The sequence below is a fragment of the Giraffa tippelskirchi genome, chromosome X (assembly GCF_054371585.1).
Source record: "Giraffa tippelskirchi isolate mGirTip1 chromosome X, T2T-mGirTip1v1.2.pri, whole genome shotgun sequence".
NCBI classification, from domain to species: domain Eukaryota; kingdom Metazoa; phylum Chordata; class Mammalia; order Artiodactyla; family Giraffidae; genus Giraffa; species Giraffa tippelskirchi.
Genome location: NC_137289.1, coordinates 39,043,237 through 39,059,656, shown reverse-complemented (window position 1 = coordinate 39,059,656; position 16,420 = coordinate 39,043,237). Strand labels below are relative to the sequence as shown.

At 37.9% G+C, this 16,420-nt stretch overlaps 1 protein-coding gene across 2 annotated transcripts in view; it reads left to right on the top strand.

Moving 5' to 3' along the window:
• LOC145536792 (plastin-3-like) overlaps window positions 1–16,420 on the top strand; it is a 37,313-nt gene that overhangs the window by 5,919 nt on the left and 14,974 nt on the right. For both annotated transcript variants that reach the window (XM_081566656.1, XM_081566655.1), the window contains 3 exons: window positions 10,020–10,101; window positions 10,876–11,041; window positions 12,949–13,091. In XM_081566656.1, coding sequence (XP_081422782.1) covers window positions 10,024–10,101; window positions 10,876–11,041; window positions 12,949–13,091 — 387 coding nt within the window. In that variant the 5' untranslated portion in view covers window positions 10,020–10,023. The remainder of the gene's footprint in view (window positions 1–10,019; window positions 10,102–10,875; window positions 11,042–12,948; window positions 13,092–16,420) is intronic.

The window sequence follows — 16,420 nt, the reverse complement described above, 5'->3', positions numbered from 1 at the left end:
AAAACTTTTAAATTAAATTAGCACCTAGTTATTTATTTTTGTTTTTATTTCCTTTATTCTAGGAGGTTTGTCATAGAGGATTTTACTATGATTTGTGTCATAGAGTATTCTGCCTATGTTTTCTTCCTAGAGTTATATAGGTTCTGGTCTTACATTTAGGTCTTTAGTCCATTTTCAGTTTATCTTTGTGTGCGGTGTTAGGAAAGTTATGACCAACCTAGACAGCATGTTAAAAAGCAGAGACATTACTTTGCCAACAAAGGGCCGTCTCGTCAAGGCTATGGTTTTTCCAGTGGTCATGTATGGATGTGAGAATTGGACTATAAAGAAAGCTGAGCGCAGAAGAATTGATGCTTTTGAACTGTGGTGTTGGAGAAGACTCTTGAGAGTCCCTCGGTTTGCAAGGAGATCCAACCAGTCCATCCTAAAGGAGATCAGTCCGGGGTTTTCATTAGAAGGACTGATGTTGAAGCTGAAACTCCAATACTTCGGCCACCTGATGGGAAGAGCTGACTCATTGGAAAAGACCCTGATGCTGGGAAAGTTTGAGGTCAGGAGAAGGGGATGACAGAGGATGAGATGGTTGGATGGCATCACCGACTCAATGGACGTGGGTTTGGGTGGACTCCGGGAGTTAGTGATGGACAGGGAGGCCTGGCGTGCTGCGGTTCATGGGGTCGCAAAGAGTCGCACACAACTGAGCGACTGAACTGAACTGAACTGATGGTGTTAGGAAGTGTTCTAATTTCATTCTTTGCACTGAGTTGTCCAGTTCTTCCAGCACCACTTACTGAAACTGCTGTCTTGTTCCCATTGTATATTCTTGCCTCCTAAGTCAAAGATAAGGTGCCCACATGTGTGTGGGTTTTTCTCTGGGCTTTCTATCTTGTTCCCTTGGCCTTTATTTCTGTTTTTGTGTACTGTCTTGATGACTGTGACTTTGTAGTATAATTTGAAAGCAGGTAAGTTGATTCCTCCCGCTCCATTCTTCTTTCTCAAGATGACTTTGGCTATTCAGGGTCTTTTGTGTTTCCGTACGAACTGTGGCTTTTTTTTTTCTAGTTCTGTGAAAAATGCCATTAGTACTTTGATAGGGATCACATTGAATCTGTAGATTGCATTTGGTAGTATAGTCATTTTCACAATATTGATTCTTTCTACCCAGGAACCTGGATTATCTCTCCATCTGTTTATATCATCTTTGATTTCTTTCATCAAATTATAATTTTCTGTATATAGTTCTTTTGTCTCCTTAGGTAAGTTTATTCCTAGATGTTTTATTCTTTTTGTTGCAGTGGTGAATGGAATTGATTCCTTAATTTCTCTTTCTGATTTTTCATTGTTAGTATGTAGGAATGCAAATGATTTCTGTGTATTGATTTTGTATCCTCCGACTTTGCTAAATTCACTGGTTAGCTCTAGTAATTTTCTGATAGTATCATGGTATTCTATGTACAGCATCACGTCATCTGCAAACAGTGAGTGTTATACTTTCTTCTCTTCCGATCTGGATTCCTTTTATTTCTTTTTCATCTCTGATTGTTGTAGCTAGGACTTCCAAAACTATGCTGAATAATAGTGGTGAAAGTGGACACCCTTGTCTTGTTCCTGATCTTAGGGGGAATGCTTTCAGTTTTTCACCATTGAGAATAATATTTGCTGTGGGCTTATCATATGTGGCCTTTACTATGTTGAGGTAGGTTCCTTCTATGCCCATTTCTTGAAGAGTTTTAATCAGAGCCAATGCCCCCACAGACTGAGGGGTCCACAGGTCATGATTTTAGAGCCCCCACCACTTGATTTACACTGGGTGACTCTGCAAACCCTCCAACCCCTCTTGCGGATACAAACACACACAACAGCACAGCAGAAATTGTGAGCCTGTCTTTGTCTCCTGAGGTAATTGCAGATTTGTGGACTCACTACCCAGAGTTGTCACTGGCCATCCTTTGCTCATTCTTGTCCTGAACAGGGTCACCGCAGAGATGCGTGGACCAGTCTCCCCTAGACTGTGGACGTCTCCTGCCTCCTCTTCTCGTTGTTAGACATCTCATGTTCTTTCGCCTTCATCTCCCATGTCAGCAGGGGGCTGGGCCCATGCACATACACGCAAACACAGGTGACACAAGCACACACCTGTACACACGCATGTGCAAGGCACAGGGACACAAACAGGGAACAAATGTGTCAGTACCTGAAGAACCAGTGGTTCACACGAAATGCAGTGATTTCATATTTCTCATAGGAAAATCCATTCTGATCTTCAAATGTGAAATATACAGAAGTCCAACTTCCATGAAAGAGTGTTCAAGCCTAGATTTTGATAGAAGAAATACAAAGAATTCCATATTTTGCGAAGAAGCAGTGGTGCACATATTTTCATTTGTGAAACAGAGAGAACTCCAATACCATATAGGTTCTCCATATCTTAAGAAAACCAACGCCATGATTTTCGTCTGTGAAATATAGAGATTTCCATATTTAATGTAAGGAAGTCACCACCCAGATTGTCATATATGAGGTATAGAAAATACCATATTTCATGTAAGAAACTCAGCATCCAGATTTTCCTAAAGTGAAATACAAAAAGTTCAATATTTCATGATGTAAATTCAGCACTGACATTTTCATATGTAAAATATAGAGAATTCCATTTTTAACTGAGTAAAATTTCACCCTGATTTTCATATGTGAAATATACCGAATTCCATAGTTTAGGTAGTAATATTGGTGCACAGATTTTGATATCCAGAATATACACAATTCCGGATTGTACATGGGTAAATTAGCACCCAGTTTTTCATGTGTGACATACATAATGTTAAGTACTGCCTAGAGGAAAATTTGAGCAGAGATTTTCCTATATGATATATAGAAGATTTCATATTTTGTGGTAAATGGGTGTCCAGGTTTCACATGTGATTCTATAGAGAGAACTCCACATTTCATGTGGGAAAATTGGCAACTGTATTTTCATATATGAAATATAGACTTCAGGGTTTTTTTGTATGAATGTCTGGGATGGGATTTCCTTATATGAAAGATGAAAAATTTCTTATGTCATGTGTGAAAATCTGTTCACTGATTAATATATGTGAAAAGTAGAGATTTCATATTTCATGTAGGTAAAGTTTTTCCCAGTGTTGTATAATGTGAAATATAGACAGTTACATATTTATGTAATAAAATCATAAGATTTTCATATATGAAAAATACAGAATCCCATGTATCAATATAGCAGAAAAACCCTTCCTCCAATTATCACCTGTAAAATATACAGAAGTCCATATTTCATTTAGGAAAACTTCTAATGTGATGTCCACATGCAAAACACAAAATTCCACATTCACATTTGAGAAACTATGCCTACAAAACCCATGCTAATATTTTAATATGTGAAGTTTAGGGAATTTAATATTTAGTGTAGGAAAATGAAAGTCTATATTTTCAAATGCTAAACACAGAGAATTCCATATACCATGTAGGAAAATGTGCAGCCAATATTTATAAATGCGATACGAAGAATTGAACATTTCATTTGTGAAATGTAGAGAAATACATATATTGTAGAACACACAACGCCAATATTTTCATATGTGAAATATAGATTAGTCTATATTTAAATCAAGGAAATCTGTGCTCAGATCTTTTATATGGAATGTAAAGAGTACCACACCTCATGTAAGACAAGCTCTATCTAGATTTTCATTTGTGAAATGTACACATTTCGTATTTCTGGAATGAATATTTGCTACTGGAATTTCATATTTGAATGATAGAGAATTGTACATCTCTTGTCAGAAAATTTAATTGAGAAATTCATTTATGAAAGTAGAATTCCATGATTCAGCAGGAAAATGGATACTCAAATTTTCCTATGTGAATAATACAGAATTCCCTATGCATGCAGGAAAATACGTGCACATATATCCATATGTGAAGCAAGCAATATTTCATATATCATGACCAAACATATACAGCTAGATTTTCAGACATGAAATACAGATTTCATACTTCCTGGAGAAAATTCTGTACCCATATTTTCGTGTATGAAATATAGAAAGTTACATATTTCCTGTAGGAAAGTCATCTTTCAGGCTTTCCTATATGAAATATAGAGAATTCCATATTTGAAGTGGGAAAATCTGCACTAATACTTTAATACAAGAAATGTACAGAATTTCATATTTCATGTAGAAAATCTGCACCTAGATTTTCAAATGTGAAATATAAAGAATTCCATTGTTCGTCAAGTTAACCTGCCCTCATGTCTTGAAAGGGACATACAGAGAATTCCATATTTCATGTGGGAGAATCTAAACCAAGATATTCATATATGACATGTAGCGAATTGCACATATTATGGAGCAAAATCAGGGTCCACATGTCATATAGGAAATATAGGGATTCTATATTTCATAGAAGCATATCTAAGGTAAGTTTTCCATATTTGAAACATAGAAAATTCCATAATTCATGTAAAAAATTTGAACTCAAATTTTCGTATCTAAAATATACACGTTTCATATGTCATGTAAGAAAATCTGTACCCTGGTTTTCATATGAGAAATGAACAAACGTCCATATTTCATCTCAAAACTTCCTCATCTTGTTTTTACTTGGGAAATATAGAGAGTTCCATATATTTTCTAAAATATCTGGCCTGAGAGTCCCACATACGAAACGTGGAAAATTTCATATGTGATGCGTGAATATCTGTACACTGATTTCTATATGTGAAATATAGAGATGTCATAGTTCAAGTAGGAAAATCTGTTCCCAGATATCTATATGTGAAATTAGAATTACATATTCTATGTCAAAAAATCATAATTAAGGTTTTCTTATATGAAATATGCAGAATCCCATATAGCAATATAGCAGAAAATCTACACTTAACTTATCATCTGTAAGATATACATGATTTCATACTTCATTTAGGAAAATCTGCACTCAGATTTCCACACGTGAATCATACAGAATTATATAATTTCACAGTTGAAAACCTAGGCCCACAACACCTGTGCCAATATTTTAATATGAGTTCTAAGGAGAATTTAATATTTAATGTAGGTTACTGAATGTCTATATTTTCCAAAGAGAAACACAAGAGAATTCCATATGTCATGTGCAGAATGTGCACACAGATTTTAATAAGTGTAAAATAAAACATTCAGTATTTAAGCAGGAAAACCTTTTTCCAGATTTTCATATAGCATATTGCATGTTTCATGCAGGAAAACCTGTGTCTAGATTTTCAAATGGGAAATATAGAGAGTTACATATTTAGTGTAGAAACATCAGCACCCATGTTTTCATATGTGAAATACAGAGTATCCCCAAACAAGGAGATCTGTGTCCATATTTCTTTATGTGAAATATGAAATATACCAACTTTCATGTAGGAAAATCTTTACCTAGATGATCATTTATGAGATGTACAAATTTCCTAGTTCAGTAATGAAAATTTGCCTCGGTGTTTCATATTTGGACTATGGAGAATTATATACTTCATGTCCGAAAATCTTAAGTGAGATTTTCATTAGAAAACTGCAAAATATTCCATACTTTATTCAGGAAAACATGTGCTCAAATTTTCCTATGTGAAGAATACAGCATTCCATATTTATGTAGGGAAAAGAGTGCAGAGATATCCAGATGTGAAACATACAATAGTCCATCTATCATGACCAAAAATATACAGCTAGATTTCCAAACATAAATACAGATATCAAATTTAATGTAGAAAAAACTACACCCATAACTCATATGTGATATAGAGAAAATTGCATATTTCATCATTCAGGAAAATCATCATTCAGGTTTATATATGCATAAAGCAGGGCATTCAAAACCAGTGCTCTGGAACAACCCATAGGAATAGGGTGGGGAGGGAGGTGAGTGGGGCTTAAGGATGTGTGGGACACATGTATACCTATGGCTCATTAATGTTGATATATGGCAAAAAGCATCACAATATTGTACAGTAATTATCCTCCAGTTAATACAAATAACTTAATTTGAATTCAAAAACGAAAAAAGTGGAAGGAACTCTACTCAGTGCTCTGTGGTGACCTAAATGGGAAGACAATCCAAAAATGAAGGGATCTATGTATGCCTATAATAGATTGACTTAGATGTACAACGGAAACTAATATAAGATGGTAAAGCAACTCCATTCCAATAAAAATTGTTTTCAAAATATAACAATTCAACTATAGCTCCAGCAGTGAATGAATAAATGGTTCCCCCATTTGCAATATATATGTCTGAGGGGACATTATGCTTTTTAAGTATAATATTTCAGTTAGAGGAAGATAAAAACTATATCATCACATGATATTGTTAGTTAATTTACCTGAGTTATAGAAACAGAGTAGAATGTGATTATCTTGGGCTAGTGGAAATAGACCATGATGGTCTAAGTTACCCACTTTCAGTCAAAGTTTGTATAATCTCACCAAGGAAGATACTGTAATAGGGGCAAGATGGGCATGGAGCTGCCGTCCTTAGCTAAAGACCATAGAGGTTAGAAGACCAGGTCCACCAATAGTCAGCCTCTCAGCAGAGTGTAGTAAAAGGTATATTTCAGCCTTCGTCCATGGCCCTCCAGGTCCTCTGGCCTTGGTCTGGGTAGCAAGGGGTGGAGCCTGGGGACAGGCCAAAGGCCGAGTCTTGCAGAGGTCCAGAGACCTTGCTAGAGACACTCACTGGCCTGGCCCAGGGTTCAGAGCACTAGGCAACCTACCTCTGCCATCCCCACCTCCATGACTCAACGCTTGCAATAATCTGATTGGGTCAGAGTCTACAAGACCCAGCTTCCCCCCCAAAGTTAGGGTAGACTGAGAAGACTGAGGGCAACTGTGGGCTGGGCACCTGGCTCCCTCCTTTAAGGTGGCTGGGCAGGGTATGGGGACCTTGGTAAGAGGAGGGCCCAGAGACTGAGAGCTGCATCTTCAGCTGTGACTGGCCACTGGTGGGAGGACCAAGACTGGGTGCTGGATGAATGCTCTCAGGCAGGATAATCAGCTTGCCCAGGAAGCCCCTCCTCCTAAACAGGACCTTGGAGTGTGAAAGTCAAGCTTGGAATCTTACCTTTCAGCATTGAGACTAATATTTGTTTTGCTAGAGGTTTACAGGAACACAGTTACCTCACTATGACTTTTCTTCAAGAATAGAATATCTGACAGCAAGAAGGTTGTCAGAGCTAATCACATTCCTCCCTCAAGTTTTGTATAAGTGGGCATTCTTGAAAGTGTTTGGAAAGTTCAGGATTGTTAAAGGCATAAGCCACCCATCTCCTTGCATGGCCCTGCAAGAAAATGCTCTCTTCCTTAAACTGCAATGTTCTGATGTTGTTTGTCTAACTAACCCATGGGTACATCAGTTCAGTTCAGTTTATTCAGTCAGTCAATGTCAGTCGTGTCCGACTCTTTGCGACCCCTTGGACGGCAGCACGCCAGGCCTCCCTGTCCATCACCAACTCCCGGAGTTTCCCCAAACTCATGTCCATTGAGTTGGTGATACCATCCAACCATCTCATCCTCTGCCGTCCCCTTCTCCTCCCACCTTCAATCTTTCCCAGCATCAGGGTCTTTTCAAATGAGTCAGATCTTCGCATCAGGTGGCCAAAGTACTGGAGTTCCAGCTTCAACATCACTCCTTCCAATGAACACCCAGGGCTGATCTCCTTTAGGATGGACTGGTTGGATCTTCTTGCTGTCCAAGGGTCTCTCAAGAGTCTTCCCCAACACCACAGTTCAAAAGCATCAATTCTTCCACGCTCAGCTTTCGTTATAGTCCAACTCTCACATCCATACATGACTCCTGGAGAAACCAAAGCCTTGACTAGATGGACCTTTGTTGGCAAAGTAATGTCTCTGCTTTTTAATATGCTGTCTAGGTTGGTCATAGCTTTTCTTCCAAGGAGTAAGCATCTTTTAATTTCCTGGCTGAAGTCACAATCTGCAGTGATTTTGGAGCCCAAAAATATAAAGTCTGCCACTGTTTCCACTCTTTCCCCATCTATTTGCCATGAAGTGATGGTACCAGACGGCATGAGTTCTCTGAATGTTTAAGCAAACTTTTTCACTCTCCTCTTTCACTTTCATTAAGAGGCTCTTTAGTTCTTCTTCACTTTGTGCCATAAGGGTGGTGTCATCTTTATATCTGAGGTTATTGATATTTCTCCCGGTAATCTTGATTCCAGCATGTGCTTCATCCAGCCCAGCGTTTCTCATGATGTACTCTGCATATAAGTTAAATAAGCAGGGTGACAATATACAGCCTTGATATACTCCTTTTCCTATTTGGAACCAGTCTGTTGTTCCATGTCCGGTTCTAACTGTTGCTCCCTGATCTGCATACCGATTTCTCAAGAGGCAGATCAGGTGGGCTGGGGTTCCCTTCTCTTTCAGAATTTTCCACAGTTTATTGTGATCCACACAAAGGCTTTGGCATAGTCAATAAAGCAGAAATAGATGTTCTTCTGGAACTCTCTTGCTTTTTCGATGATCCAGCAGATGTTGGCAATTTGATCTCTGGTTCCTCTGCCTTTTCTAAAACCAGCTCAAATATCTGGAAGTTCACGGTTCACGTATTGCTGAAGCCTGGCTTGGAGAATTTTGAGCATTACTTTACTGGTGTGTGAGATGAGTGCAATTGTGCGGTAGTTGGAGCATTCTTTGGCATTGCCTTTCTTTGGGATTGAAATGAAAACTGACCTTTTCCATAGTAGGGAAGAAGTATTAAAAAAAAAAGGTACTTGACTGCTTTGCATTTCAGGATCCATCCATTATGATCCCCATATTATTGTGCTTGCTCAGAAATTTGTTGTGAGCATTGAGTAAGTACATATTGGAACACTTAGAACAGTACAGTGGGTATATTTCTGATGACAGTGTACAATATATAAAATTTGTTTTTTTCCAATACGGTCATTTTGGTTATTTAAAAAGATGATTTCTAAAAATGTGAGATACCCTTTTACTTGCCACTTATAGGCTGTAAAGAAATAATTTCCCATATATTTTAATAGAGAGACTCATATGATACTATTTGTTTAATATTTAAATTTTGCATGGAAATAAGCACGGTTTTCTCTATGCAAAATAACTTGTTTTAGGACAGTAGTATAAACATCTAAAATGTTAGAGTCTAACTCCAAATTTTACCAAATGAGGTTGTTCTAAGTCAGATCCTGCCCTAATTAATACAACTTTTCTTTCTATCGATATTATCACTGTATTTTCAGCACCAAATATGGTACCTGGTGCATCATCTGCTACTGCTACTGCTAAGTCGCGTCAGTCGTGTCCGACTCTGTGCGACCTCATAGACGGCAGCCCACCAGGCTCCCCTGTCCCTGGGATTCTCCAGGCAAGAGTACTGGAGTGGGTTGCCATTTCCTTCTCCAGGGCATGAAAGTGAAAAGTGAAAGTGGAGTCACTCAGTCGTGTCCGACTCAGTGACCCCATGGACTGCAGCCCGCCAGGCTCCTCCATCCATGGGATTTTCCAGGCAAGAGTACTGGAGTGGGGTGCCATTGCCTTCTCCAGGTGCATCATCTAGGTACTCAATAAATATTTGGTGAATGAAAGAATCTCATGCTCAACTAATTTTCAGTCTTTGTAGATGAAATCATTTTAATTATACATTATATAATCTAACAGAGAGATTCAGTTCCAATGTGGGATATTATCTGTTTTTAACACTTACTCAACAAAGTTTTTAATATCCAAGTAATTCATTCTTCTAAAAGAATGTGAGAAGTACAAAACATTAAATAAGAAAATATGCCCCAATCCCCAACTCAGAAATATTCAACTACTATAAGCACTTTGGTCTTTCCTTTATTTGCATTTTTATATGTATGGTTTTTTGATCAACCTGACTAAAGTCATACATTGCTTTTTTTTCAGATTACATGAGATAGATATTATAATAAGCCTTAAAATATTTGTGAATATTTATGGATTATTTAAAAAATAAGTCAACTTATTTTAAAATTTCTGTTTCAGTAAAATGATCAACCTTTCAGTTCCTGATACAATTGATGAGAGAGCAATCAACAAGAAGAAACTCACACCATTCATCATTCAGGTATGCACTCTTCTCCTCTCCTTCCATGAAACTATTATTTGAGGACCTGTTTTACAGACTGAAGGCTCTGCATTTTGCATTGTCTCATTTAATTCTTACAACAGCTCTGAGTTGAGGATTATTTTCCAGATTTCATAGAAGCTGAGATGCAGAAAGATTTCAGAGCTGTACCAAGGTTAATAGTGCTGGAACTAAAGTTCAAATCCAGGTGTAACTGCAAAGCCCTATATTCTTTTCATTACATTTTGCGTTCAAACATACAGAAATAAGCAAGCATGTTTAAGCTCTTAGTTAATTAGCATGCTTGAAGAATAGAAGGCTTTTATTTTCCATCTCGTATTAGGGCGTTATATAGCAGTATTTCCTCATGCAAGGCCATCTCTTGGGATGAGGAGATTCAGAACTTCTAGAACTCTCATGTGTATTCAGTAGACCTCTCATTTAGGCATTTTAAAAAATTCAACACATAACCCACATGGATATACTTACTCTAGTAACTCAGCCTTTTCCTTTAGGGTCGGTATCTTTCAATCGAGGCTAACTAAAAATGCTGTTAACTTGCCTTGGAAATCTGGAAAAGACTATAAAAATGAGGATAGATTTGTTTTAGCTATGCTTTTAACACCAAAGCTTGGATATTACTTTCTGTGGATCATGTATGGGTAAACTTAATACATAATGTCATTACTGAGTGTTATTTCAGTGAAGGGAGAAAAAGACTGTAAAAAAACAGAAAGGTCAAGAAGCAAGTGTTATAAATTGGCTGTCTTGCAGGAAAACTTGAACTTGGCACTGAATTCAGCTTCTGCCATTGGATGTCATGTTGTGAACATTGGTGCAGAGGATTTGAGGGCTGGGAAGCCTCACCTGGTTTTGGGACTGCTGTGGCAGATCATTAAGATCGGTTTGTTTGCTGACATTGAATTAAGCAGGAATGAAGGTAATGAAACACAGTCATGATCTTGAAAATTGTTTATTGGTTATTTTTTTCTAGTCATGCAGACTGTCACGCTTTCACCTAATTGAGGTGATTAGATGATAATTAGAATTAACAGAAGGTAATGTTATAGTGTTATTCAGGAAAACAGCCTAATTATAACTTTCTTCTTTAGTAGTAATTAACATTTGTCTGGCTCTTTAGAATTCATTTCACAATAAAGACACGAAAACCCAGAGAGTTTAAGGAATTTGTGCAAAGTTCTTTTCTGCTCTACTCACATAGTCCCCACCCCATTACCACCCTCAGGCACACCATCTCCTATTAATTTTAATACCTTTTCTATTCTATTATAGATTTAAGACTCTTCAAAAATATTCTAACCTGCCCTTGATGGTCTCATATTTCCTGAATTAGCAGAAGCACCGTTTTTATAGCATAGGGTTTGATATCACATCATAGACTTGTAGAATGTATAAGCATATGTGATACAATTGTCCTAAGGTCCTAGGAAGTGCTACACTGTCCTCTCCTTTTGAAGTTTAAAATATTAAGCATCACTCCAAATATTCACGTTTTTTTCCGGAAATCACCATATCAATCTTCAGTTACTTTGGGGGAAGAATATATATTGGGAGTTCTCAGTATTTCAGGGTCTCACAATACCTGTCAACAGTCCTATTCTGCACATTTATCCAAGACTTTATGATACTTAAAATTTTCAGTCCACTCAAAGTGGGCTGTATTTAAACAAATAAAATTTTTCTAGTTGCTAGCCTCTTCAGAGCAGTGTTTATCTTGTTAGAGTTAAAGTCCATTGAACAAGGAAAGGAAGACAACAAAATTAAACTACATTGGCTCATGTAATAAGTCAAATGATTTATCTCTGACAAGGTCTCAGGTGCAGGGAGGTCAGGCTGTTTAATCCTTTCCAGCCTTTTGACTTGGAGATGGAGAGCATGAGGAGGTTTCTGTACAAGTGACAATGTTGCCTCTGCCTTTACTTAAATCCCTCAGTGCCAGAGTGACATGGTGTGAAGTGGAGTCTATGAAAGATGAAGTTTGCCCATTAGAGATATTACTTAGACCTCTTTGGAAGTCAGGCAGTTTTAGTCTTCTTGTTCAGTGTAAATCTCCTTTTATCCTATGGGAGGGAATTATTGCATAAGGACTATACAACTTCTCCATAAAAACAGTACCTAAATTTAGACAATTCTCTGTGCAGATGCCCAAGCTTCTACCTCTTATCTCTGGGGATATTTAACCAAAAACCCTTGGCTTCTTCTGCACATTTAATTCAATAACAAAAAAGTGTTGAGGAACCTTTACATATTAGGTGCTATAGACAATGTAAAGTTGAATTCTTTTTCTTTAAAAACAGGTATGGCAAAAGCCACTACAATATTGTAAAGTAATTAGCCTCCAATTAAATTAATTTAAAAAACCAGGTGTAACATTTCAAGAGTTAGTTATGCTTAAATATAAATACCATAGGGTTTGAATACTCTTTAAATCAAAAGGCTCCAAAGTTTTAAACATACTCCCCCAAGCCTCTGATTTTAATATTATTTAAGAATAGTTTATGTAAATATATGACATAATGTAACAATGTTCAACTTAAAGCTAGAACTTACTTGGTATTTGGAATGTGATGAATAATCAAGATGTTAAAATATGTAATGCTGTGTATTCTTATAATTAAGTGTTTCTATCTGTATCATCTTATAACTCATTATATACTTTCATTTATCTTTATTATTAGACTGTGAGTACCTGAAAACCAGGAACTAGGTCACAGTACTTTTTGTACCTCTGTTACTTACTTAACAGAGTGTCAAAAGACTCAATAAACATGTAATGACTGTTACCATATAATGTATCGGTTGGGTTTTTCTTTTTTTCCTTTGTAGCCTTGGCTGCTTTACTTCGAGATGGTGAGACTTTGGAGGAGCTTATGAAATTATCTCCAGAAGAGCTTCTGCTTAGATGGGCAAATTTTCATTTGGAAAACTCAGGCTGGCAGAAAATCAACAATTTTAGTGCTGACATCAAGGTAACTGTTTAGTTAAATACTTCAGTTCAGTTCAGCTGCTCAGTTGTGTCCGACTCCTTGTGACCCCATGAGCCGCAGCACGCCAGGCCTCCCTGTCCATCACCAACTCCCAGAATCCACCCAAACCCATGTCCATTCAGTCGGTGAAGCCATCCAACCATCTCATCCTCTGTCGTCCCCTTCTCTTCCTGCCCTCAATCTTTCCCAGCATCAGGGTCTTTTCCAATGAGTTAACTCCTTGCATCAGGTGGCCAAAGTATTGGAGTTTCAGCTTCAACATCAGTCCTTCCAATGAACACCCAGGACTGATCTCCTTTAGGATGGACTGGTTGGATCTCCTTGCAGTCAAGGGACTCTCAAGAGTCTTCTCCAACACCACAGTTTAAAAGCATCAATTCTTCTGCACTCAGCTTTCTTTATAGTCCAACTCTCACATCCATACATGACCACTGGAAAAACCATAGCCTTGACTAGACGGACCTTTGTTGACAAAGCGATGTCTCTGCTTTATAATATGCTGTCTAGGTTGGTCATAACTTTCTTTCCAAGGAGTAAGCGTCTTTTAATTTCATGGCTGCAATCACCATCTGCCATGATTTTGGAGCCCAGAAAAATAAAGTCAGCCACTGTTTCCACTGTTTCCCCATCTATTTCCCATGAAGTGATGGAACCAGATGCCATGATCTTAGTTTTCTGAATGTTGGGCTTTAAGCCAACTTTTTCGCTCTCCTCTTTCACTTTCATCAAGAGGATCTTTAGTTTTTCGCTTTCTGCCATAAGGGTGGTATCATCTGCATATCTGAAGTTATTGATATTTCTCCCAGCAATCTTGATTCCAGCTTGTGCTTCCTCCAGCCCATCGTTTCTCATGATGTACTCTGCATATAAGTTAAATAAGCAGGGTGACAATATACAGCCTTAACCGTTTAGTTAAATACTTGACAGGGACATAATAACATGGAGACTTCAGGTCAGCTTAAAGGAGGGAAAATCCTATGAGTTTATCACCCAACCTTGTTGCCTCTAGGCCCTGATGGTAGATTTCAGTAGAGAGACTGAGCCAAGTAAGAGCACCAGCACTAAGTCTAGCTTTCATTTTGTGGAAAGGGGTTTAAATATTACAGTGCTAACATTTTCTATTCTGCCTACTGTTCAACATGCTGTACGAAAAGATCGGCAGTCATGACTTCTGTTCCTAACTGCCTTTCCCAGGCCTCAGTGGATCTGTGTTAGTAAAGGCCTAGAGAGAAAGGGCCTCAGGATTCCCCATTCCCTTTCTTATTTGGCTCCTCTTCTGTCATGTGCTCCCTCCTTCAGGCATTCAGTTCTTGGGGGTAGTTATATACTCTTATGTATGTTTGTATTTCTTACCTCAACCCTGCCCCTATTTTTTAAATTTAAATATATTTTTTAAAATGTTACAATGTTATATTTGTTTCTGCCATACCACAACGCAAATCAGCCATACATTCCCCTCCCTCTCTGGCCTCCTACCCCTCTCCCCATCTCATCCCTCCAGATCATCACAGAGCACCAGACTGGGCTCCCTGTGCTACACTGCAACTTCTCACCAGCTATCCATCTTACACTCCATAGTGTGTGTGTGTGTGTGTGTGTGTGTGTGTGTGTGTGTGTGTGTGTGTATATATATATATATATAGATGCTACTCTCTCCATTCGTCCCACTCTTTCCCTCCCCCACTGTGTCCACAAGTCCATTCTCTGTATCTATGTCTCCATTCCTTCCCTGTAAATAGGTTCATCAGTGTCATTTTTCTAGATTCCATATATATGTATTAATCTACTATATTTGTTTCTCTCTTTCTGACTGACTTCACTCTCTTTAACAGGCTCTAGGTTCATCCATCTCACTAGAACTGACTCAAATTCGTTCTTTTTTATGGCTGAGTAATATTCCATGGTGTATATATACCACATCTTCTTTATCCATTCATCTGTTGATGAACATGTAGGTTGCTCCCATGTCATGGCTGTTGTAAATACTGCTGCTATGAATGTTCGGCTTCCCTCGTAGCTCAGTCGGTAGAGTCTGACTGCAATGCAGGAGACCTAGGTTCAGTCACTGGGTTGGGAAGATCCCCTGGAGAAGGAAATGGCAACCCACTCCAGTATTCTTGTCTGGAGAATCCCATGGATAGAGGAGCCTGGCAGGATACCGTCTATGCAGTCGCAAGAGTCAGACACGACTGAGTGACTAAGCACACGTGAATATTGGGGTACATGGATCCTTTTCAGGGTATATGCCCAGTAGTGAGGTTGCTGGGTCATATGGTATTTATTCCTGGTTTTTTAAGGAATCTCCATACTGTTCTCCATAATGGCTGTATCAGTTTACATTCCACCAACAGTATAGGAGGGTTTGCTTTTCTTTACATCCTTTCCAGCATTTATTGTTTGTAGAATTTTTGATGATGGCTATTCTGAATGGTGTGAGGTGATAGCTCATTGTAGTTTTGATTTGAATTTCTCTAAGGATTAATGATGTTGAGCATCTTTTCATGTGTTTCTTGGCCATCTGTATGTCTTCTTTGGAGAAATGTCTGTTTAGGTCTTTTGCCCATTTTTTGAATGCGCTGTTTGTTTTCCTAATATTGAGCTATATGAGCTACTTATATATTCTGGAGATTAATCCTTTGTCAGTTGTTTCATTTGCAATTATTTTCTCCCTTTCTGAGGGTTATCTTTTAATCGTGTTTATTGTTTCCTTTGCTGTGCAAAAGCTTTTAAGTTTAATTAGGTCTATTAGGTTTTTTTTTGTTTTTATTTTCATTACTCTAGGAGGTGGGTCACAGAGGATCTTGCTGTGATTTATATCAAGGAGCATGCTGCCTATGTTTTCTTCTAAGCTTTATAGTTTCTGACCTGATATTTAAGTCTTTAATCCATTTTGAGTTTATTTTTGTGTATGGTGTTAGGAAGTGTTCTAGTTTCATTCTTTTGTAGCTGTCCTGTTTCCCCAGCACTACCTATTGAAGAGGCTGTCTTTTCTCCGTTGTATATTGTTGCCTCTTTTGTCAAAGATAAGGTACCCATAGGTGTGTGTAAGCTTATCTCTGGACTTTCTATCTTGTTCCATTGGTCTATGTTTCTGTTTTTGTGCCAGTACCATACTGTCTTGATGACTGTAGATCTGTAGTATAGTCTGAAGTCAGGAATGTTGATTCCTGCAGCTCTGATTTTCTTTGTCAAGATTGCTTTGGCTTTTCAGGGTCTTTTGTGTTTCCATTAAAGTTGTAACTTATTTTGAAAAAAAAAAGTTGCAACTTATTTTGGTTCTATTTCTGTGAAAAATATTATTGGTAGTTTGA